Source organism: Triturus cristatus, chromosome 1_2 (assembly GCF_964204655.1).
Source record: "Triturus cristatus chromosome 1_2, aTriCri1.1, whole genome shotgun sequence".
In the NCBI taxonomy this organism is placed as follows: domain Eukaryota; kingdom Metazoa; phylum Chordata; class Amphibia; order Caudata; family Salamandridae; genus Triturus; species Triturus cristatus.
In genome coordinates this window covers 134,864,322-134,884,970 of record NC_140580.1, presented here as the reverse complement: position 1 = coordinate 134,884,970, position 20,649 = coordinate 134,864,322, and the positions used below count along the sequence as shown (strand labels likewise).

The following is a 20,649-nucleotide window of genomic DNA, read 5'->3' as shown; positions in this document are numbered from 1 at the left end:
ATTGAAGAATTAAAAAAGCAGTTTCGATTACAGAGGGTATGAAGCAGTGCACTCTAACAACAAAGAACACAAAATAGCACCACAAACAATGACAAACTAACAGTGGCACAGCCAAAAGCTCTCACCCATGACACAAATTGACTTTGCCAATGCTTATCCCCCGTCGACACCCCAGCCTCCATTCAGCGCCTGGAGCCATGAATGCTAGGTGTGTTGGGTCTCCTAGACCACTGCACTGCCCGGGGGACGTCGCAGCTAGCCCGTACCCTCCGTCATGGCACTCGCTAACAAGTAAGCGTCACTCATTGAACCTAATTTAATTTGCAAATGACTTTTAGAGGAGCCCGTGTGTCATCATTCAGCCTGTACTGTAAGCAAAGTTACAGCTCCTCTGCATTGATGCAGTTACTGTCTGCCACCCTATATCATGGTTACACATTTAACTGTACGATCAGGTTACAAGGGCACTAGGTTAGTGCCCTTCCATGTCTGGTGCTTTGCAGCTGTTGAAAGATCTTCTTAGAGTTTCTCATTGCTCAAATGGGTGTCATTTCTGATATTTGTTTTTCCCTCATCTTCTTTGGTTGATTTTTGCTCGCAAGAAAGTGTCACTCATAGTTGTTGAAATGTCACTCATAATTAGTCTGAAATTAGGAAAAAGTCACACATAGCATTCAGAAACCTTGGCAGCGATGAGCACTCCGCGAAACATTACAACAATCAATGTGCAATGCTTTCCTCGATTGAACTTTACTTGTCTTGGCATACCGTGCCTTGGTACGTTTGATATAATGTAGTGGTGGTCAACTTAGCCAGACTTTCTATACCCAACGCAAAACAACTGTTGAACTGAGTGTAAAAACTGACATTTTCGTTCTTCGAAAGTGCCAGTCTGGCTCCTCCTCTTCACCATCAACTAGCTTCCTTTCCAGCCCAGCAATCTACTTGTATCCAAAACATAGTGCGCACCCGCATTCAATGTATACATTGCAATTGGCCCAAATTAAAACCCTTAACAGTCTTTCAATCCTCCAGTCACTGCTCTACTCATCAGACTCCAGACCAACCAGCCAATCCTATAGTGTGAACACCTCAAGAGGGCTCAATATTTCTTCTTTAACCTGGCCACCCAGACAACTCCAAACTCTCCATGGAGCCTTGCTTCCCTTCCACGCTGATCCTTTGCTTGCACGACATTTCTCCACCAAAATTTGCCGCATGACACTTTAGTTGATATCCCTAGTGTCCCTAGTAGATGAAAAAGTAAGGTGTTGTAAAAAGTCCACTACTACCACTTATACTACTACAAGTAAAAATGTGCTTTAAAATATTGAGAGACCACATTTACGAGCTCTGACTGCTTGAATTCTCAATAAATGGTAATCCGAGTGAATGCTAATTTCTAAAAGTGCAGCTTCTAATTAATACGGCAGCATCAGGGGGTCCCAGATTGTTAAATTTGAGGATCTTTTCTGTTTTACCTGAAAGTAAGCACACATTTCATAACTGCAATATTATGTCCGAAATTTCTCACCTAAAAAGCTTGTTCTTCATATGAGATAACTGGATGTCGTGGCCTGAGCATGAATTACAACAGGTGTGCCCTTTCAATGGCATCTGAAAAAGAAATCAAGGTGAACTCATTACTTGTCAATATTGACCTGGAGAATGGCGAAGACATTGTGCTCAAAAGACTTGATGTTTCTTTAACCAGAGTCACGTTCTTTTACAATGAGCGTATATCTAAATGTGGCGATGCCCTGCACATATCACAAGACTGGTGGGATCCATAGTTACACATCAGTAACTAGTGCATCATCGTGTGGTACTGATTATGGCCTTGGATGTAGTTCCCATGGTGACGGCCCTCACCCCTGCTTCAAGGGAGCATCCTTAAAATAACAGCATCTCCTGGAACCAGATTCCATGTGTTCAGCTATCAGTGCATTAGAGATGGGTTCAGGGAAGCAGGGCCAGGGTTACATTAGCTGTTGGTGGGTAACTGTTGGCGGCTGTCTTACGGAGACACTACAAATGACTACAAGAGTTCAACAGGCTGCAATAAATGACCTCAAAATGGTTACACTTCTAAGGTAGCGGGCACCCGTACAGTAAAATGTAATGTTGGCTGGGCTGTGTAAATCCTTGCACCAGAGCTGCAGGTGGGCTACTGAAGCTCTTTGTAAGATGCTCAGGTTCCCCCACAGCCTTCTGAAGTCCCACCTTCGGCCTGCACCAGCGAAAACTCTACATGGTTCAAGTATTGGAATTCTTTTTTCACAAGTGGATCAAATCATGTTTAAACGGAATTAAACTTTGCTATCATGAAAATTTGATGTGAATAACAAGGTTAGGACTACCCAAAGCACAAAAGTGGAGCTAAAGGTTTGTTAGCAGGTTTCCAGGTGCGCTTTGGTAATATATGGCATTTCTATGGAAACAGATGATGTGACTGTTATGTGCAAATAGTGGGGAAGAGGGGTGTGCTGTCTCTGAGATTGACAGCACACATCTATACTTGCGGAATATTCATATTCAAAGCTAGGATGTGACGTAAAATCAGCTCAAATTCCAAATGTTTAAAAGTGTTTTTTGGGGGGTAGTTCATCCCTCTAGAGTCTAGATGCATCCCAGCACCCACTCTAAACCGCACAGCAATGCACCTCCTGTCACCAGTTGTTGTTTCTTCTGCTGTGCAGAAAATAAACACCAGGGCTCGAGTCGGGGTACCACGCGGGTGGACGGCGTCCTCCCACTTATTTTACTGGGTTGTTACCGGGTGGACGCCGTCCCCCCTGCCCAAAAGATGTAGCCGGTATCCGAGTCTGCACCTACGTGCGAATGAATGCCTTTCAAATGCACCCGAGGCTCAGAATAATCTCCCCTTCCACCTCGCGCCCTCCCCTTGCCAGCCTTTCTCAGAGCCAAGCCAAGGCTTCAAGGAGCTGCGCTATCAACACGCCGAGCATGTCACTTCTAGGGACCCCGACAGATGCCCGTACTGCCTACGGCCCGAGTCTGTAATAACCGTGTAGTCCGAGGAATGGGTCCTGTGTATAGTGTGTTCTTGTGTTTTGAGTGACTGCCACTTATTGAAGTATTATACCTCTACTTGTATCTTGTATGTATTCACGCATTTCAGACGGAGACCAGCAAATTTCGTGACAATTCCTGTTGTGACGTCACTTCCGTTGACACAACCTAACTCGAGCGTCCCCCCACTTCTTTTTTAGGACTTGTGCCCTGATAAACACCACTAGTCTGGCCAGAGCGAGAGGCAAGAGCTGCCCTGGAAAATCATTTCATAACCACACAGCACACATGGCGACGGATATAATCGCCAACGTTTTTCTTTGATTCGTATTACAGTTCAGGGTTCCAAGTCACAGGGTTTAAAGGCTGTTCTGCAGAGGATTATGTGACATACTTCAATATGGCCGCCCCGGCACAGCGCAGAAGCAATCTGTCTGCAGTAGCAACGATTGGAAGCGCCTAGAAGTAAACTGTGTGCTGCTGCTCCAGGACTGGATGACAACCTAGGTGGCTGCAGGACTGGATGCAATCAGCTCATCCTACTTTGAGCACCGACTGCAGCCCCCTGTTTTCATTTCCTGTACTCCCTATGGCCAGTCCAGCCATGAACCGTTTGATAATAATGCTATATAAATAATTGATAAACAGTAAATATCCCTGCACTTTTAGCTGTGCCCGTACTCTCTCTGTACCCTGTGTTACATGTAATCTCTTCCTGCAGTCCCCTGTGTGTGCTGCACCTTTGTACCTGCCCAGCGGTGGTAATAACGCACTTGTTGAAAATTCACTTGTCAACGAATGTCCGCAGCACGGCGGCACGCGGGGGCCCACAAATCACCAGCAAGAAATGAATAAATAAACAGCGTCGTGCTTCCTCTTCTGGCAGCAGTATGCTCAGGAAGCACACGTTGTCTTGTGCTTTCAATGCGGAAAGTCACCCTGGTAGGACACGGAATGGCACGTGCCATCCCTCTCTCTCTTTAAGAGCCACGTGATGCTCCTAAAAACACAATGGGGCGTGTTTCGGCCCCTTTAAATGGGATGCGGCCAAAGCGTGCGAAAGTAAGTGGAGGGGACACTCTTCCACACACAGGTGACTTTCTGTTTAGATTTCCCAGTCTGGACTTTGCAAGAACGCCTTGAGCCCTAATGCTTGCAAGGGAAATGGGTGCCCAAGCTGCTAGGAGGGGAAAGACAGCCAAAGTGTGTTTGTCATGGGAGTCTAACAGCCTTGAGCCTCATGCCATAGCGCCTCCTGTACTGAAACTAATGCCCCTCATAAGCAGCTTTCTGTAATTCAGGATTTATCAGGTATTCCATTGATGGGACCTTATTTTCCTTCATCATCCCATGTTTCACTCTCACTTGATTCTATATTAATAATCAATCGTGTGGCTGTCCCGCGGTATCCCACCACCGGCTCTTGCTGACCCCAATGGGGCTGTGAGTCACAACCCCCAGCTTTGAGGAATCCTGATTTATAAGACGGGTTGTTTCCCCCCTTGCTACATTGCAGCCTGGTTACTAGATTTGGGCGCTATACATGCTCCTGTCTGTTTCTGTACCGAAAATGTTTAAATATTTAATTAATCAGAGTTACTATCAGCGTCACTTAAGCAGCCTCTTCTGAGACTGTCATCAGCATTTAATGCATCAGTGGCACTAATAAGGTTAGCATGTTACATCCACAGCAAAATACAAAATGTGATTCACTTTCTGTGCTTTTTTTTTTATTGCCGCATTTATACATGGTTTGGACCCAGTAACCCTCAGACTCTGGGTCTGTTATGCATACAAATATTAAGTAATTTTGTTGTGCTCATGAAAGTGAGATCAAAACAAATGGACCATATATATTACAAAAATAGGAGCTTATAAACTATCATGTACAAAATTAATAGGACAGCTGCTGTGCCCTCTATAAATGAAAGCTAAAACGAATTTAAAACGAGCATTGGCACAGCCAATAGGTCTCGCCTTTGGGACCTTATAAGTGTTTAGCCATGCAACAGTTGCGTAACCAAATACTTATAAGGTCTCAAAAGCGAGACCTATTGGCTATGCAAAGCGGCCGTGTGGCCGCGAAAGTGATCGCGATCACGATCAAACATCAAAGCGGCCGTGCGGCCGAAAGTGAAAGTAATGGCGGTAAAACGCGGCGCGCGCGGCCGCACACATGCACTGTAGCTCTAGGCTGGCCTGGTAGCACTTTTTGGAGCCCTCTCAAAAAGTCTTGCAAGACCAGCGTATGCGCTGGGTCAGGCGAGACCTAAAAATAGAGTAGGAGTGGGTGGAGGGAAAACAACAGGAACTAGGGAGGGGCAGGGAAGCAATGGGGAGTGGGCTTGGTATTAAAGAAATTAATTATATACGGGTCGGGAGGAGGGGAAAAGTAGCATATAGAATGAGAAATATGGGGAAGGGGAAAACACAAAAGAAAGAGATCAGCACAGTGCACAAGGGTATTTGGCTAGGGAGAGGAGCACACACGGTAGAGAGCTGGAAAATACATGCACTGAAATGGTTTGCTCAACACAAAGGGAGAAAAGGTAATTGCCTGACAGTGAGTAAAAAAATGCAAGTCAGTCACTCAAAGTCATAAAAACTCATATCACAAGCCCTAGGGAGGTGCTCCAATTATTATCATAGTGTTGCTCCCAAGCACTGTGCTAGTTTCTACTGGAGAAGGGATTGTGTCCATGTGTACGTCAACTTAAGTTAGTGTCACTGCTGTTCTTCTAACCAGTCAATAGAGAGGTTAAGTTGGTAACCGTTTGCTCTATTTCCTTCTGGCCAGTGGTGTGAGGAAAATATTGATTCCTCCTATTAGAATATGTTAATTCCCACAAGTCTGGGACCCCTCACCCTTCCACGGTGTTGTCTAAATGATGGATGAATGTGTGTGCTCATGGGAGTATGGACACTCTTTTGGGGGACCTTGGGATTGTAGCCAAATATGGTGGGCTGCTGATACAGGAACGATGTTGAACTTTCCTATCATCTATCCTCTTCATCAACACCTACATGTCCGATGCTGTCCGTTCCTCCTTTCTTTTTAAAAAGGCCTCTGCAGCCTAGGTATTGTTAATGTTTGTGTCAGATCTACAACCATCCAGTGGCTTAGGGAGGAAGCCTCTGTTTTTGGCCATTCCACCTTGAACAAGCTCCATCGGTCTACTTCTGGTCTACTAGAAGATGACAATTGTAGTGAAAAGCTTCCAGCTTGCCGAGATGAATAAAAAAAGGCCAAGGACTATCTGGCAACTTGAACCCGCCTCTACTACGGAGGTGAACATCCCATGCCCTGTGTGCAGGTCCAGCAGAAGAGCTTTGCCTTTGGTTGAACAAGAGTGGCTATTACGCGATGCCTTCTACTGCCAATGATTCTGAGACACCAAGAGGCTCTGTTATGGGATGGTACTGCACCGTGGAGGTGGACAACACGTATTAGAAGATGCTTGTAAACTCATTAGGACTCGCCAAAGATTTGTCGATAGTGACTCGTTCATTTGTTACCTACCACCAAATCTCTTGGATATAATCTGGTGTCTTAAACAAACAAGTAGTTAAATTTTCATATTTGTGAAGCTCTATCGCAAGCACAGATCAATGATTTGACCACGGACAGAATTCTACCTTGCTGTCCTTCTCTAGCGACTGGGAGGGCTTTTGGATTGTCATGAAGTCTTTCACACCAAATGCAATACTCAGTCGTGGCTGGCTTGCACCGAGAGTGGTGGGCCACCCAAAAAATTATAATAAATTGACTTATTTTCGTAGCACGACGCCCTCATTAATTGGGTGTCTTCAGGAAGCTCCGGATGCTGGAAACTGCACTACCCAATCCTGGCGCAGCTCTCACAGCATGATAGCAGCCGTAGGATTGGGTAGAGAATGCTCTCTCTCAGTGCCCCTACGAGCACTGGAGGCCCGTGCTTTCTCTAACCCACCTGTTTAAGACTGCTTGGTTGGAAAGTGCGCATGTCTGGTTGGCCATCGAAAGATGGCCGGCCAAAGAGACATGTGCACTTTAAAGCGCACAACTCCCTGCTGCTGCCACACAGTGTATCTTTCCTTCCCCACCCCATCCTGACAGTCCAGGACAGGTTGCTGAAAAATAAATTGGTAGTAAATAAACTTTATTACCATTTTGTTTTTTTATCTCTGGGGCTTGTGGGGTGACGCTCCTCTGGTCAAATGGATGAGCCGCCCCTGGCAATGCTAATGGCCACACTTTTGTTCATCACAATAAATAGGAGGAGTTCACGTCACCTGTTCAATTTAAAACATGTACACAAAGTCGTCATCCTATATCCATGTTTGTGTTGTGTATAATGTTTAAGGAAAGGTAATAAATATGTCATGTTACTACTGAAGTCATTTGTGAAGTTATTAGTTACATCAAAGTTGAGGGCATGAGCATTGATTTTGGTGTGTGAGTTATGGTTTAAACGGCAGGAGGGCGAACTTTAGTTTCTAAAGGGGACGATAACTGGGGAATTTGAGGAATGTTTATGTTTTATTTAATAACCATAACTACACTTTAAATGTGCGTAAAGTGAACATATATATGTATGTAGATTGCACAATGTTCTATGTGATTTAATACCATTGTTTAGCAGGAGGCTAAGCCATAGCACAAGTTGCAGATCCTTGGGTGCGCCAAGAGGCCTTCTGGTATTTGTGTGCACTATATAAAAAAGTAATTCATTCATTCCTCCGTCAACAATAGTAATACACTCTTAGTAACTGCTTATGTGGTTTATGTCGCACAATTTGTTCATGTTTATTCAGTGTGGCATATGATAAAAAAATCACTGGAAAGCAAAGAGGTTAAAGTAAAATTGTTTAATTTGGTTATAACCCCTACATTTAAATTGAAAAAAAACCTCAGAAATTCACTGTAAAACACTAAAGTGAAGTTATGATTACAAAACCAAACCTAAAACCACCTAATGTCGGCAGTTACGGTCCTGTAAAGTAATCATAACTCATGCTCCCTGACTCCACATATCACATCACTAATGACATATTAAATGACATCATTGATGGCAGCACTCATTGATGTTTCCAATTAAATTGATGACTTCAATGATGACATCTTCCTCTGGTGTCAATACTCTGCTCATTTCCATTTAAGATAATTACTGTTAAGGACAGTAATATTTGCTAAGTCTCTTGCCTGAAATACTCATCTAACTAATGTAATCGCACAAAGTGCAACAAGTCCTTTTTTGAATGAATATGGAGTTACAACCATTATTACAGAACAAGAGACCCACGATTAAATCGCAAAATAACACGTAGAACCAAAAATCTATATTTTGAAAATGCTGTCATAAAAGCAGATGATCTAAAAGAACTTATTACCAAAAAAATGTTTCATTCACATCAATATAAAAATTAAAACAAATGTCAATAGGAGCATCATGAATGTTGTCATTTGAGATACGCGTGTAACAAGAGGGAGAGAGAGGACTAGTTAGCTAGTCCGAGTCCCCGAGGGTTTATATGTGATTAAACAAAGAGGACTAGCTTAAGTTGACCAAAGTGTTACAGTACTCAAATTAGTTCTGTCACTATATGTGAGAGGGGGATTCCCTTCTCATGCATACGCTTTGGGTTATTAGCCAAGGCTTCCTGGAGGGAAGCGGTAAGGGGATGACCAGTCTTTCTGGTCAGTGCCTGCCTTGTACCTGTTGTCCCGCCGTCGTCCTCCGGTAGCAATCAGGCGTCGTAGCACACCCGGGACATACTAGGTGTCACTGGGTGGGCCCGATGATGAAGCATGCCACCAACTAGGTTGGTGGGTGAGGGCTTCATGAATACACCAACAAGGTGCCCGTGACGTCATTTGAGATACCTCAGTGATGTCGCTGATGACGCAATTTGAGATGTTATTAGCAAGTTTATCAGTGATGTCATTTACCGGTTCATGAGTGATGTCATATGAAACCGCGTAAGTGGTGCATGACCGGTGCCCAAGTTATTATTTTACTTAACCATATCTGGTGAATGTAAGTGGTTTTTAGGTTTTGTTTGGGAACAATAAGTTTAAACTGTGTTCTTTTCAGTGAATATATATGATATATATGTATATCGCCAGTAACAAAGATCAGAAAAATTCCATATGGTAACAGTAAACTGACATCATTGGTCAAGCTTTGCTCTTGTCTATTTCGCCTCACTCAAATCCGCTTGGGAAAAAGTACTCGTCATTTCCAGTTACCACTTTATAATGATATGTTATCTCTTTATACTGCGCGATCACCTGCTAGTTTTGCATTGAAGCACATTCGGTGATCTCTGGGGGCTTTCTTTCCTCTACAGAGAGTAGCCTTAGTTTTAATCTGACTGCTTATTGCAACTGTATGGCTTTTATGCACTAAATATGAATTCCAGGTGGGAGGGCGTCATTCCTCCTGCTAGAGCAGGCCCTAGTGCTGTGCCACGGCATATTTAATTTGGTCTGCCTAATATGTTTCTCCAAATGGCAAGTCTTCACTCGGTGCATCCGGCGCTTTCCTCTGGCACGGGTACTTGTAAGATTGTTTGACAGGTACAAAAGGTACTATGCTGTTAAATATAAGAATTTTATTCCAAACTTGCCATCTTTCTGTCACCCAAAAATTGTAGTAATTTGCTCAATAGGGAGACACCTACCTGAAGTCCTAGTGCATGCTGTGGGACCCCAAGATACTCAATGTCGCTAGGAGCAACCTGTTACAGGCATGGTCTTTTCCAGAATATCGTATTCAGGTTTTTATCACAATTAAAGCTGCAGAAGACCACAGCTTAAGGACGACGGAGGGGAATGTAAGCTCCATTCCATGCCACACAATTCCACTCCACACAATTCCACTCCACTCAACACAATGCCACACACTTCTATTTCACTCTATACCACACAATTCCGCTCCACTCCACAAAATGCCACTCCATTCTACAAAATGCCACTCCATGCTACAAAATGCCACAAAGTTCCACTCTACTCCACTACACACAGTGCCCTACAATTTCACTTGACTCCTCACCACACTATGCCACTCCATTCCATGCCAGACAATTCTCTCCATCGACACCACACAACGCCACACATTTCCACTCTAATTTATGCCACAATTTTACCATCCACACAATTACACTACACAGCACACAATGCCATACAATTCAACTCCATGTCACACAATTACGCTCCATTCCACACAATGCCACACAGTCCCACTCCGTGCCACGCTTCCCGTCCACTGCACACAACACCACATAATTACATTCTTCTCCATGCCACACAATTGAACTCCACTTCATACAGTACCACACAATTTCACTCCATGCCACACAATGCCACACACTTTAACTCCACTCATCACAATGTCATTCATTTTCACTTCACTCCATGCCACTGCATTACACTCCAATCCACTCCACACAATTCTACCCCACTTTACACAAATGCCACAAAATACCACACCACAGAATTCCACTCCATGCCACATAATGACAGTTCCACTCTACACAATTTCAATCCACTCCACTCAATGCCACACAATTCAATTCCACACAATGACACACAATTCCATCCACACCATGCCACTTAATTCCACTCCATATCACACAGTTTCACTCCACACCATTCCAATCCACTCAGTGCCACACAATTCCACTCCACTCCACTGAATGCCATTCTGAACTACACAATGCCACACGGTTCCACTGCATTATAGACCGCACAATTCCACTCCACACAATGTCACACATTTCCACTCTATACCACACAATTCCACTCCCTACACTTCCACTCCATACCGTTCCACTCCACACAGTGCCACACAATTCGACTCCATTCCATGGCACACAATTTCATGCCACACAATTCCAATCCACTCTACTCCACGCCACATAATTCCACTCCATTCCGCACAGTGCCACACATTTCCACTCTACTCTACTCTATTCCACTCCACTCAATTTAACTCCATACAATGCCACTCAACGATACACAATGCCACACAGTTCCACTCTACTCCACAACACACAGTGCCCTACAATTTCACTTGACTCCTCACCACACAATGCCATTCCATTCTGCTCCATTCCATTCGGCACAATTCCACTACATTCCACGCCACACAACGCCACTCAACTCCACACAATTCCACACATTTCTACTCCACTCTATGCCACACAGTTCCTCTCACCTCCACACAAATACACTCCACAGCACATAATGCTACACAATTCAACTTCCCGCCACACATTTACACTCCACTCCACACAATGCCACACAGTTCTACTCCATGCCACACTTTCACTCCGCAAGATTTCACTCCACACCACACAATACCTCAAAAGTACACTCCTCTCCAACCCACACAATTGTAGTTCACTTAATACAATGCCACACACTTTAACTCCACTTATCACAATTTCACTCTACGCCACACTGCCACTTTACTACACTCCAATCCACTCCACACTAACTATTCCACACCACTTTACATGATGTCACACAGTTTCACTCCATGCCACACAATTCCACTCTATTCCATGCCACATAATGACAGACAATTCCACTCCACACAATTTCAATCCACTCCACTCAATGCCACACAATTCCATTCCACACTGTGCCACATAATCCCACTCAGACAATTCCAATCCACTCAGTGCCACGCAATTCAACTCCACTGAACACAGTGCCACACATTTCCACTCCACCCTATGCTGCACAGTGCTTCTCCACACAATTCCACTCCATTCCATGCCCCACATTTCCTCTCCACACAATTGCACTCCATGCCATGCAGTATCATATAAGTTGATGCCACTCTGTACAATTCTACTCCATACAATGCCACACAAGACTACTCCACACAATATCACCCAATGCTACTTCACGCCACATGCCACTCACTCCACACAATGCCACTCAAATCCACTCCAACAAAGTCAGTAGATCTCACATAATCGAGACCTATTGGCTTTGCCAATGCTTATACTCTCTCCACTTCCTCCCATCGCTCATATCTCTCTGTTATTCCCAACACAGTCCCAGTGTATGTGGGTAATATAGGGCAGCCATGAGAGGGGTTTGAGGTGAAAGAAGGGAGGGCCAATGACTGAAGACACTGTGCTCCCAGGAGCCCCGCATTAGACACCGTTTTACGTAAATTGCCCAGTTAAGCAGGCATGCGGGGTTCACGTGCTGGAAGGGGCGCCAAGTGGGTGAGCTCTGGCCTCTGGGCACCTATGCCAGTGGTATTCCGAGGACATGGAAAATCCATCCTGCTGCGCGAGGCCCCCAGCCCCTCCTTCATGGCCTCTCATTGGCTCCTCCAATGAGACTACGGCAGCCTGGGCTGCACAAGGTTCACTTGTTTTCAGTGTTTGCACTGCACGCGCCTTATGAAAAGCCATAAGACTTCGCGATTACATCAGTAAACCGTAGAGCTGTTGCAAAAGAGGTAGCCTACCGCTTAAATCAGTAAGGTTGGCAACTATGTTATTTAAATATTCCAAAGGAAATTATCTTTTCAAGCGAGCTTGATATGAACTATTAACTTAGACCACTGTAAAACTAGAGCGGTTTTTCGCTGTGTCTTTCGCATTGAGCCACCATGACCTAGGGTTCCCTGAGCCGACACACACACACACACACACACAGATAAACCCGTGTCTCCTTCCCAGGAGCAGACCTTTATTAGTGAAGAGACCTCAGCCCCGATACCGTCGCCGCAGGCTGCCGAGGAGCACAGGTTATGTCTGTGAGCGGAAATTACCCTCTGCGCTGCCCGCTCTGCCATTTCTCAGTTTGGAGGCCCCTGTTCATACGGCGCGGCGAAAATGCAATTCCTGAACAGCTTGCGGAGCGCGCGCGTGGGATCCTGGTTTTACAAACATTTCCTTGTGTTTTGTCCACAGACAGTCTGTTGATTGACTACCAGTTCACCTTCAGCCTGATCCAGGAAGACGACCGGCACCACACGGCCATCAACTTCATTGCAAACCCGGAACAGGTAAGGGAGTGTTTTAAGCTGGAAGCGTTGGCGTGGATTCCTCAGAGCTCGGCATTACTGGCCAGCAAAGCCCTAGGAGCACCTGTGTTGTATTGCACTTGCATTTATACTGCACCTCACACCCCTGACAAGGTGCCAAAGCCCATGGTGGATGTGTAGCTCACTATGTGTGGATGGCTAATGATGGGTCTCTGTAGGAAACACTTGATGAACGCTCTTATGTTTTTGGCTGTGCCTTAGTGCATAGTGAAGCGAAGGGAATAAGAGGTGGGATGCTTAATTAGGCCTGAGCAGTGAACTCCGCTCCATTCGCGGAGTTATCCACACTCCACGGAGCACGCAGAGATCCGAAAAACATTCGGAGTGGAGCTTTTTCCTCGCTCGGGCGTCCCAACGTTAAGTTGGCAAGCACGAGCGACGAATATCCAATGCTAGACCACCTCCCAGCGAGATTTCTCAACGTGCGTGGTTGTGGATGGTCGCGACCACTCGCGTTTAGAAACGATCAGTTTGCTTTAAGGAAGCTGCCGCTCGAGTAGAAAATGTACTCACGCGCCAGAAAGAAGCATCACCCTTTTGCTTTACGCATGGTGCTGTTCGCAGTGCTTTTACAGCGCAGGAAAAACACTGGGCGCTAAAAATCGGCACCAATGGTGCAACCTAATGCACTCCACCACTTGCGGAACTCCGTGAAGTGCAGCAGAGTTGTTGGTCACTTCGCGAAGTTCAGCATAGTGGAACTCCGCAAATTGTGCCAAGAACTAGTGCTAGTGTTTATATTGGGATGGTGTATGTGTGAAAGAAATGTACGCAAATGCACTGTGGCCTATGGACAAAATGTTCTAGTACCATGCATGCATGGCAGACAATGTGATTGTGTAGCTGTGCTTATGAATGGCATGGAGTAAAGGAATGTGAGAGAGGGAGCTATGCATGCAAGTTCTATGCTTAACTGTTCGCCTTTTGCTCCGTGGGTAGCATCTATGCCAGTGTGATGAAATGATCTCAGATGGAATGTCACCACCCCCCAGAAACGCCTCCTAACTTTGATCATACAAGCAACTCCTCCTGAAACGCGGGGCAAGTGTCAGCTTGTAATATTCCCAGGTGTTGGCACCGAGCATGGTCCTAGTTTTCTCACTTCTGTGTTAACAGTATATATCTTTAGGCTTGGATTTCAAGAAAATGTTAAATACTGTTCTCACACGGTTTCAGGGAAAATGTTAAATTCGTTTCTCACACAATCAGCAAAAGCAAATTCCTTCGAGGCAAATTTCGGGAGACCTTTCTGTCGTGTCCTAAGGGCATCAATAAGGACAGACACGAAGGGTTCTATTCAGGACACTTTATTCTCTAGTCCTTGCACCAGCATAGCCCTACCCTCGACTGCCTGGCCATCCCCTTTCTCCGCCCCTTCCTGTCCCAGCCCATACCTTCCTTCCTCCACCCACTCTGCTCCGCCCACACCAGCTACTAGACCACCTCATCTCTACATCTCCCCCTTTGTTAGCAAGAAATGAGTCACCACGAGTTACATTTCTTCAATCAGCCGCTTGGGCTGGCGGATTGTTTGTCGTGGTCTGAGTGTGCGGCCTTCAGGCACTGCGGCGGTGTCGGCGCCGGATACCTGTCCCAGGTGGCCATCACCGTCGCTCTGTGCTTCGAACTGTCGAGTTCCTGACAATGTCACTCGCGACTCAAGTGTCTCTTGTAGGCCCGGGCTGCACTTCTGAAAGTGGGACACATTTCTTGTTACACGCCTGTTGTCTGACTCCGCTGTCAGCATGGTACCTCTTTGTCGGGTGACCGTTAGAGGTTCCGCTCTGAACCTGCTATCCGTCTTCTTGCACTGCTCCTGCTTGACGACCACGCAGTCTCCCTCGTGGAATGAGAGGGACCGAGCACGTCTTCTGCCATCCGCGTATGCCTTCATGCTTTCTTTGCGAGCTTTGTCGGTGGCTTCCACTTCCCGATGGATGCGGCTGGGCGAAATGGGTCGTAGTGCCCCCTCCCAGGTGGGTATCCGTGTCCGGACTGGGCGTCCCAGCATGAGTGTGGCCGGGCATTTGCCGGTGGTAGCATGCGGTGTCGTCCGATAGGCTCGGAGCACATCATTGAGGGCTGCTTGCGGGTCTCTCTTGTCTAGAGCAGCCTGTTGGAATGTCTTTTTGAGAGTGGCCATGAATCTTTCCGCGGTGCCGTTGGCCTGCGGCCATAGTGGTGTTATCCGTCGGTGTCGCACATTCATGAGCGTCAGGAAGTCACTGAACTCCCGGCCATTGAAAGGGGGCCCATTGTCTGTTTTCACCTCAGCGGGTATGCCCCATGCTGCAAAGACTTCATCCAGGATGGTAAGCGTGGCAGCCGCGTTGGTGGATGGGACGAACCGGGCGATGGGAAACCGCGAATATTCATCTATTATGACTAACACGTACTTGCCCGACGGCATGGGGCCGTAGAAATCCATGGCCAGTTCTTGCCATACTCCTGGTGGCAGGGGCGTCATCTGAAGTGGTGCTGGCGGGTCTCCTTGCCTTACCACTTGACACTGCAGACAGTCTTTCAGAGTGTTCTCTACCATCTTGTCAAGGAAGGGGAACCAGACACGTTCACGAAGTGCTCTTTTTGTCGTGACTACTCCTCGATGGCTTTCGTGTGCCAGGTTGACGACTCCCTGTCTCAGTTGCTGGGGTATTACAATTCGGTTGTCCCGTAACAGTAGGCCATCGGGCGTGACAGATAGTTCTTCGCACACATTCCGGAACGCTTGCCACTCCTGACGCTTTGTGCTGTCACCCCTCCCGTCCTCCGGCTCTTCGTGCCGCCACCTGTTGGTTCGGACCCTTCGGATCACCTGTTGTAGCATGGTGTCTTGCTGGGTGGCGTCCAGGATGGCCTCTAGGGGGACTGCAGGCGGTCGCGCGTGGTCCACCACAAAGTGGATATATTCGTCTGCCATGGACGGTGTGAGTCGCTGCGAGTCTTCCGGGTGGCGCGACATGTAGTCGGCCGGGTTGGCAGCCTTCCCTGGCTTGTGCACGATTGTGAACGTGTATTCCTGCAGACGGAGTCCCCACCTCTCGATGCGTGGTGGCATTTTGGACCTGGGGTTGCCATAGATTGTGACGAGCGCCTGGTGGTCTGTTACCATGGTGAAATGCTTCCCGTAGATGAACACGTGAAAGTGCTCACACGCCCACACGACCGCAAGGCTCTCCTTTTCCGGTTGGGAGTAGGCCTTCTCCGTGTCGGAGAGGCTCCGGCTGGCGTGCGCCACAATGTGGCGGTGGTCCGTGTCCTTGTCATATTGAGCCAGGATGGCTCCCAGCCCGACGGGGCTCGCGTCCACTGTTATTTCGGTCTTGCGATCCGGGCTGAAATAGGCCAGGCTTTCCACTGTGCCCACAGCTTTCTTTATGTCCTGGAATGCTTGCTCGCATTCAGGGGTCCACTCAAATGCCTGCCCCTGTTTGGTGAGAGTGCGAAGTGGGTGACTGATGGTGGCATAGTCCTTAATATATCTTGAGCAGTAACTCGCCATGCCGAGGAACGACCGCACGTCACTGACGTCAAGTGGACTCTTGGTGCTGTTCAGAGTACTCACTTTGTCAGGGTCTGGTTGCATTCCGGCTCCTGAAAAGATGTGGCCAAAGAATTTCAGTTGCGACTGATGGAACTCGCATTTCTCCCTGTTGAGTGTGAGGTTGGCTTCCAGTAGAGCATGACAGACCCTGTCTAAGGCCGTGTCGTGGATTTGGAGTGTTGCCCCGTAGACGAGAATGTCATCGCTGTAGTTCAGCGTATTTGGGATGTGATGTATCGTTTGCCGGATGGCTTCTTGGAATATTTCCGCGGCTGATGAAATGCCAAAGTTCAGTCTCTTGTATCTGAACAACCCCAGATGTGTTGCAAACGTCGTGATATAGCGGGAACTCTCGTGTAGTTCCAGCTGATGGTAGCCTTTGTTTAAGTCCAGCTTGGAAAACACCCTCGCCCCATTGAGGGCGGCGATCATGTCACTTAAGTGGGGTCCCGGATGACGCTCTCTCTCAATGGCGGTATTGGGCATTCTCATGTCCACACAGAGTCGTACTTTCCCTGGTGTTCCTTTCTTCGGTACTATCACGACTGGAGAAACCCACGGTGTGGCGCCCTCTGTCCGTTCGATGATGTCGGCGTCCAGCAGATCCTGCAGCTCCTCCTCCACCGCTTGCTGGAGGTGGAACGGTACCTTCCGCGGGTGTTGGGCAACCGGGCGGACCTGGTCATTTATGTGGAGGCGGATCTGGCCCCTGTTCATTTTTCCGAGTCCGGAGAACAGCCTCGGGAACTTGTGAATGGTGTCATTGTCACTGGTGACGCGGTACAGGATTTCCACCAACTTCAGCCGTTCAGCAGTTGGGAGACTGAGGAGACAGTCAGCTTCCGGTCCCTCGATGACGTGAATTACAGCCGGAATAGATGTTGTTTGATGCCTCAGTGTCGTGGAAAACTTCCCAAGGCAAGGGAGTGGCTTCCTGGACATCCAGGTGTAGACACGCACATGTGCGGGATTGAGCCGAGGTCGAGGGTTCATCTCTTTGTATTCCGTCACTGGGATGTAGTTGAGGGATGCGCCACTGTCCATCACGAACTTCGTAGGATGCGTGCCAACGCTGATGTCCAGCCGAGGGTATTTTTTTAGTTGGTCTGGATCGGCGATCATGTTGGCATATTCAACGGAGTACTCATGTTCACTTGAAAGTGATTCGGAGTCTCTGGATGGTGACCTTCTAGACCACCGTGAGGACCGCGACTCCCTGCTGGACTGAGAGGACTTGGAGGAGGACTTCCGGCGGTCTCGTACCGCACGCGCGTGATGACGGCGCGTCTCGCCTCTTGGTGACCTCGTGGAGGCTTTTTCCTTCTCCCGGCGGTAGTCCCCGCACATTGTCTCAAAATGATTGTTGCGACCACACTTGTGGCATTTCTGTCCCAGGGCCGGGCACGCCCCGATGTGTGGGAAGTCGTATCCACAACGGTAGCATCTTCTCAACGGCGCCTTCTTCCCATAGTCTTGACGCCGGCTTCTCTTCCCCGAGTCAGGCCGCCGATGGCCAGAGCGACGGGGGTGTCTCGATGGCGGCCGTGCTTGTCGTTCCCGTTCTTTCGACCCCCGGCGAGGGCGGTCGGTGCGCACTTGACACACTACCTCCTTGCGATCCACGCGTCCTGCCTCCATGGTCTTGGCTTGTTCTTCCGTCTGATCATGGAGCCTTGTGATCTCTTCTATTTCATCCAATGTGTGGCTCTTTTTTAGTAGCTTCCTGCGTAGCGTCTCTGACTGGCAACCGTCGATCACCCGCAGGCGTATGGCGTCGTCCGTCGAGAACTTGTCGAATTCACAGTGACGCGCCAGTCGCCGCAGCCTTGTGATGTATGAGCCCATGACCTCATCCTTTTCTTGTCGCGCTCTTTGGAACACGTAACGTTCGTAATCTACGTTCTTCTTGTGCACAAACTTCCGATCCAGTGCTGCACGCACGTTTGCATACGTTCCCGCGTCTGCGGCAGGAAGTTCCTTTATCATCTTGCTGATGTCCTTGCCCACGAGGTTCCGAAGTGCGATCATTTGATCTTCATCCCCTATCACCTTCGAGCCCTTGATGTAGTCCTCAAAGTCCTCAATCCACTCTTCCCAGCGAGGGCCCATGCTGCTCCCAACCACGAGCGCTAATGGTTCTGGGGGGCGCAGGTGCGACAGCCCCATGATGATCGGCTTCGCATCCTGGCGCGCTGGAGACTGAGCAGGGGATCCGTGGTTCGACATCGTGGTGCACGTGCGATGTGCGCAGCGTCGGCGCAAAGCAGGCCCAGGGAATCCTACGTGGAATCTTGCAAGCTATATTCAGGTATGTTCCTCGTTTCCTTTTTTTTTTTTTTTTTGTATTAGCCTGTGCTTGTTTAAATTTCAGCTTTGCCTGACTTCAAAATGGCCGCCCGGGTCTACTTGTATGGGGCGTCTGGAAATCCGCCTGACTTCAAGATGGCCGCCGGCTGAATAACGCGCGTAGATACCACACGTGGTGCCGGGCTCTCACTCCATTCATTTCAGGACTGCGCGCTGCTCAGGCGGCCCCTCTCATCATCCGCTTCACTCACTGTTCGGCAGCAGGTAGGCGGGCGGGGTCTCTCTTCGCGCTCACTGCTCCAATCTGCCTCAGGGGACGCGCGCGTCAGTGTCGTCGCTTCCCTTCCTGCCGTTCCTGGTGCCGGCTTCTCCTCAGGCAGGGCGCGCCTCGCGATCCTGTTCTTTTCTGTTGCGGGGCTTTCACACGCTTCGGGTGTGTCGCGAGTGGCGGCGCTTCCGCTGGTTTTCTTGACCAGCCCTTCACCGGACTCGCTAGTGTGCTGATGTTCCGGGGAGAGCAGCTAGCTCGATCCCACCCTCGTCGCCAGCTGTCGTGTCCTAAGGGCATCAATAAGGACAGACACGAAGGGTTCTATTCAGGACACTTTATTCTCTAGTCCTTGCACCAGCATAGCCCTACCCTCGACTGCCTGGCCATCCCCTTTCTCCGCCCCTTCCTGTCCCAGCCCATACCTTCCTTCCTCCACCCACTCTGCTCCGCCCACACCAGCTACTAGACCACCTCATCTCTACACTTTCTTCTCACCAATGTCAGTTTAGTCGCAGCAAAAATAGATCTTGTTGTTACTGCAAATCTTAAAGGTGCATCGATTTCCATCTTATTTATGTCGCCGGACTTGATGTTTCGGCGCTTGCTTTTACTGAGGCACTTCTGCATGTTTTAATTTTAAGTATAGAGTCGTGAACTGTACCCCACCTGCAGATTTATTTTAATTTTATATTTTTAATTGTTTTTGTTTAGCGTATACTAGCATGACTAAATGAAGAAAAGAGAGAAAATATGCCAATTATTTATAGACTCTGATACAGGTTAAAGCAGTAGTCATGCTGTGGCATACAGCACCTTACGTAGACAAGCACATGGTGCAAGCACAGTCAAGTTTGTTGCTGATCTGAATTCCACTTATGCCAGCATAGAGGAATGTAATGAAGGGAATGCTTTTTAGGTCTCGCCTGAGCCAGCGCTGTAGTGCTACGCTGGCGAGAGCTTTAGTAAGCAGGGATTTGGAAGTGTAGACTAGTGCTTTTCAGGCCTCCAAATACAGTGCATGTGTGCCGGGCGCGCGCACCATTTGTCAGCCTGCCTGATCACTTTCGCGGCCGCTTTGATGTTCTCAGTGAGCCGCACGGCCACTGAGAACATCAAAGCGGCCGCGAAAGTGATCACCATTTGCCACCCCCTCCCTTATCCCACTTCCTGCTTGTTCTTTTTCCAACAGCGGAAAAATGCAGCGCTTTTACGTTTACAATGGTGCCTGTGCGCTTTTGTCAGCATTTCGGCAGTTTCTAACATTTGAGCTGCTGTCCCTACGTGACCGTGTTGGCGCTGTTCATTTTGGCAGTTTCTAACATTTTTGCTGCTGTCCCTATGTGACCGTGTTGGTGCTGTTGTCTTGCCTCGTCGCAGCTTCAAGACTTCTCCATTCATGTGAAACTCTGGCCGAAAGCTTGCACCATGCACTTTTGGGT

General features: G+C 48.0%; 1 protein-coding gene across 2 annotated transcripts in view; it reads left to right on the top strand.

Moving 5' to 3' along the window:
* The window catches only part of ATRNL1 (attractin like 1), a 2,333,760-nt gene that overhangs the window by 1,294,403 nt on the left and 1,018,708 nt on the right, over positions 1 to 20,649 (top strand). For both annotated transcript variants that reach the window (XM_085603276.1, XM_085603277.1), the window contains exon 22: positions 12,955 to 13,049. In XM_085603276.1, the coding sequence (XP_085459402.1) occupies positions 12,955 to 13,049 (95 nt within the window). The remainder of the gene's footprint in view (positions 1 to 12,954; positions 13,050 to 20,649) is intronic.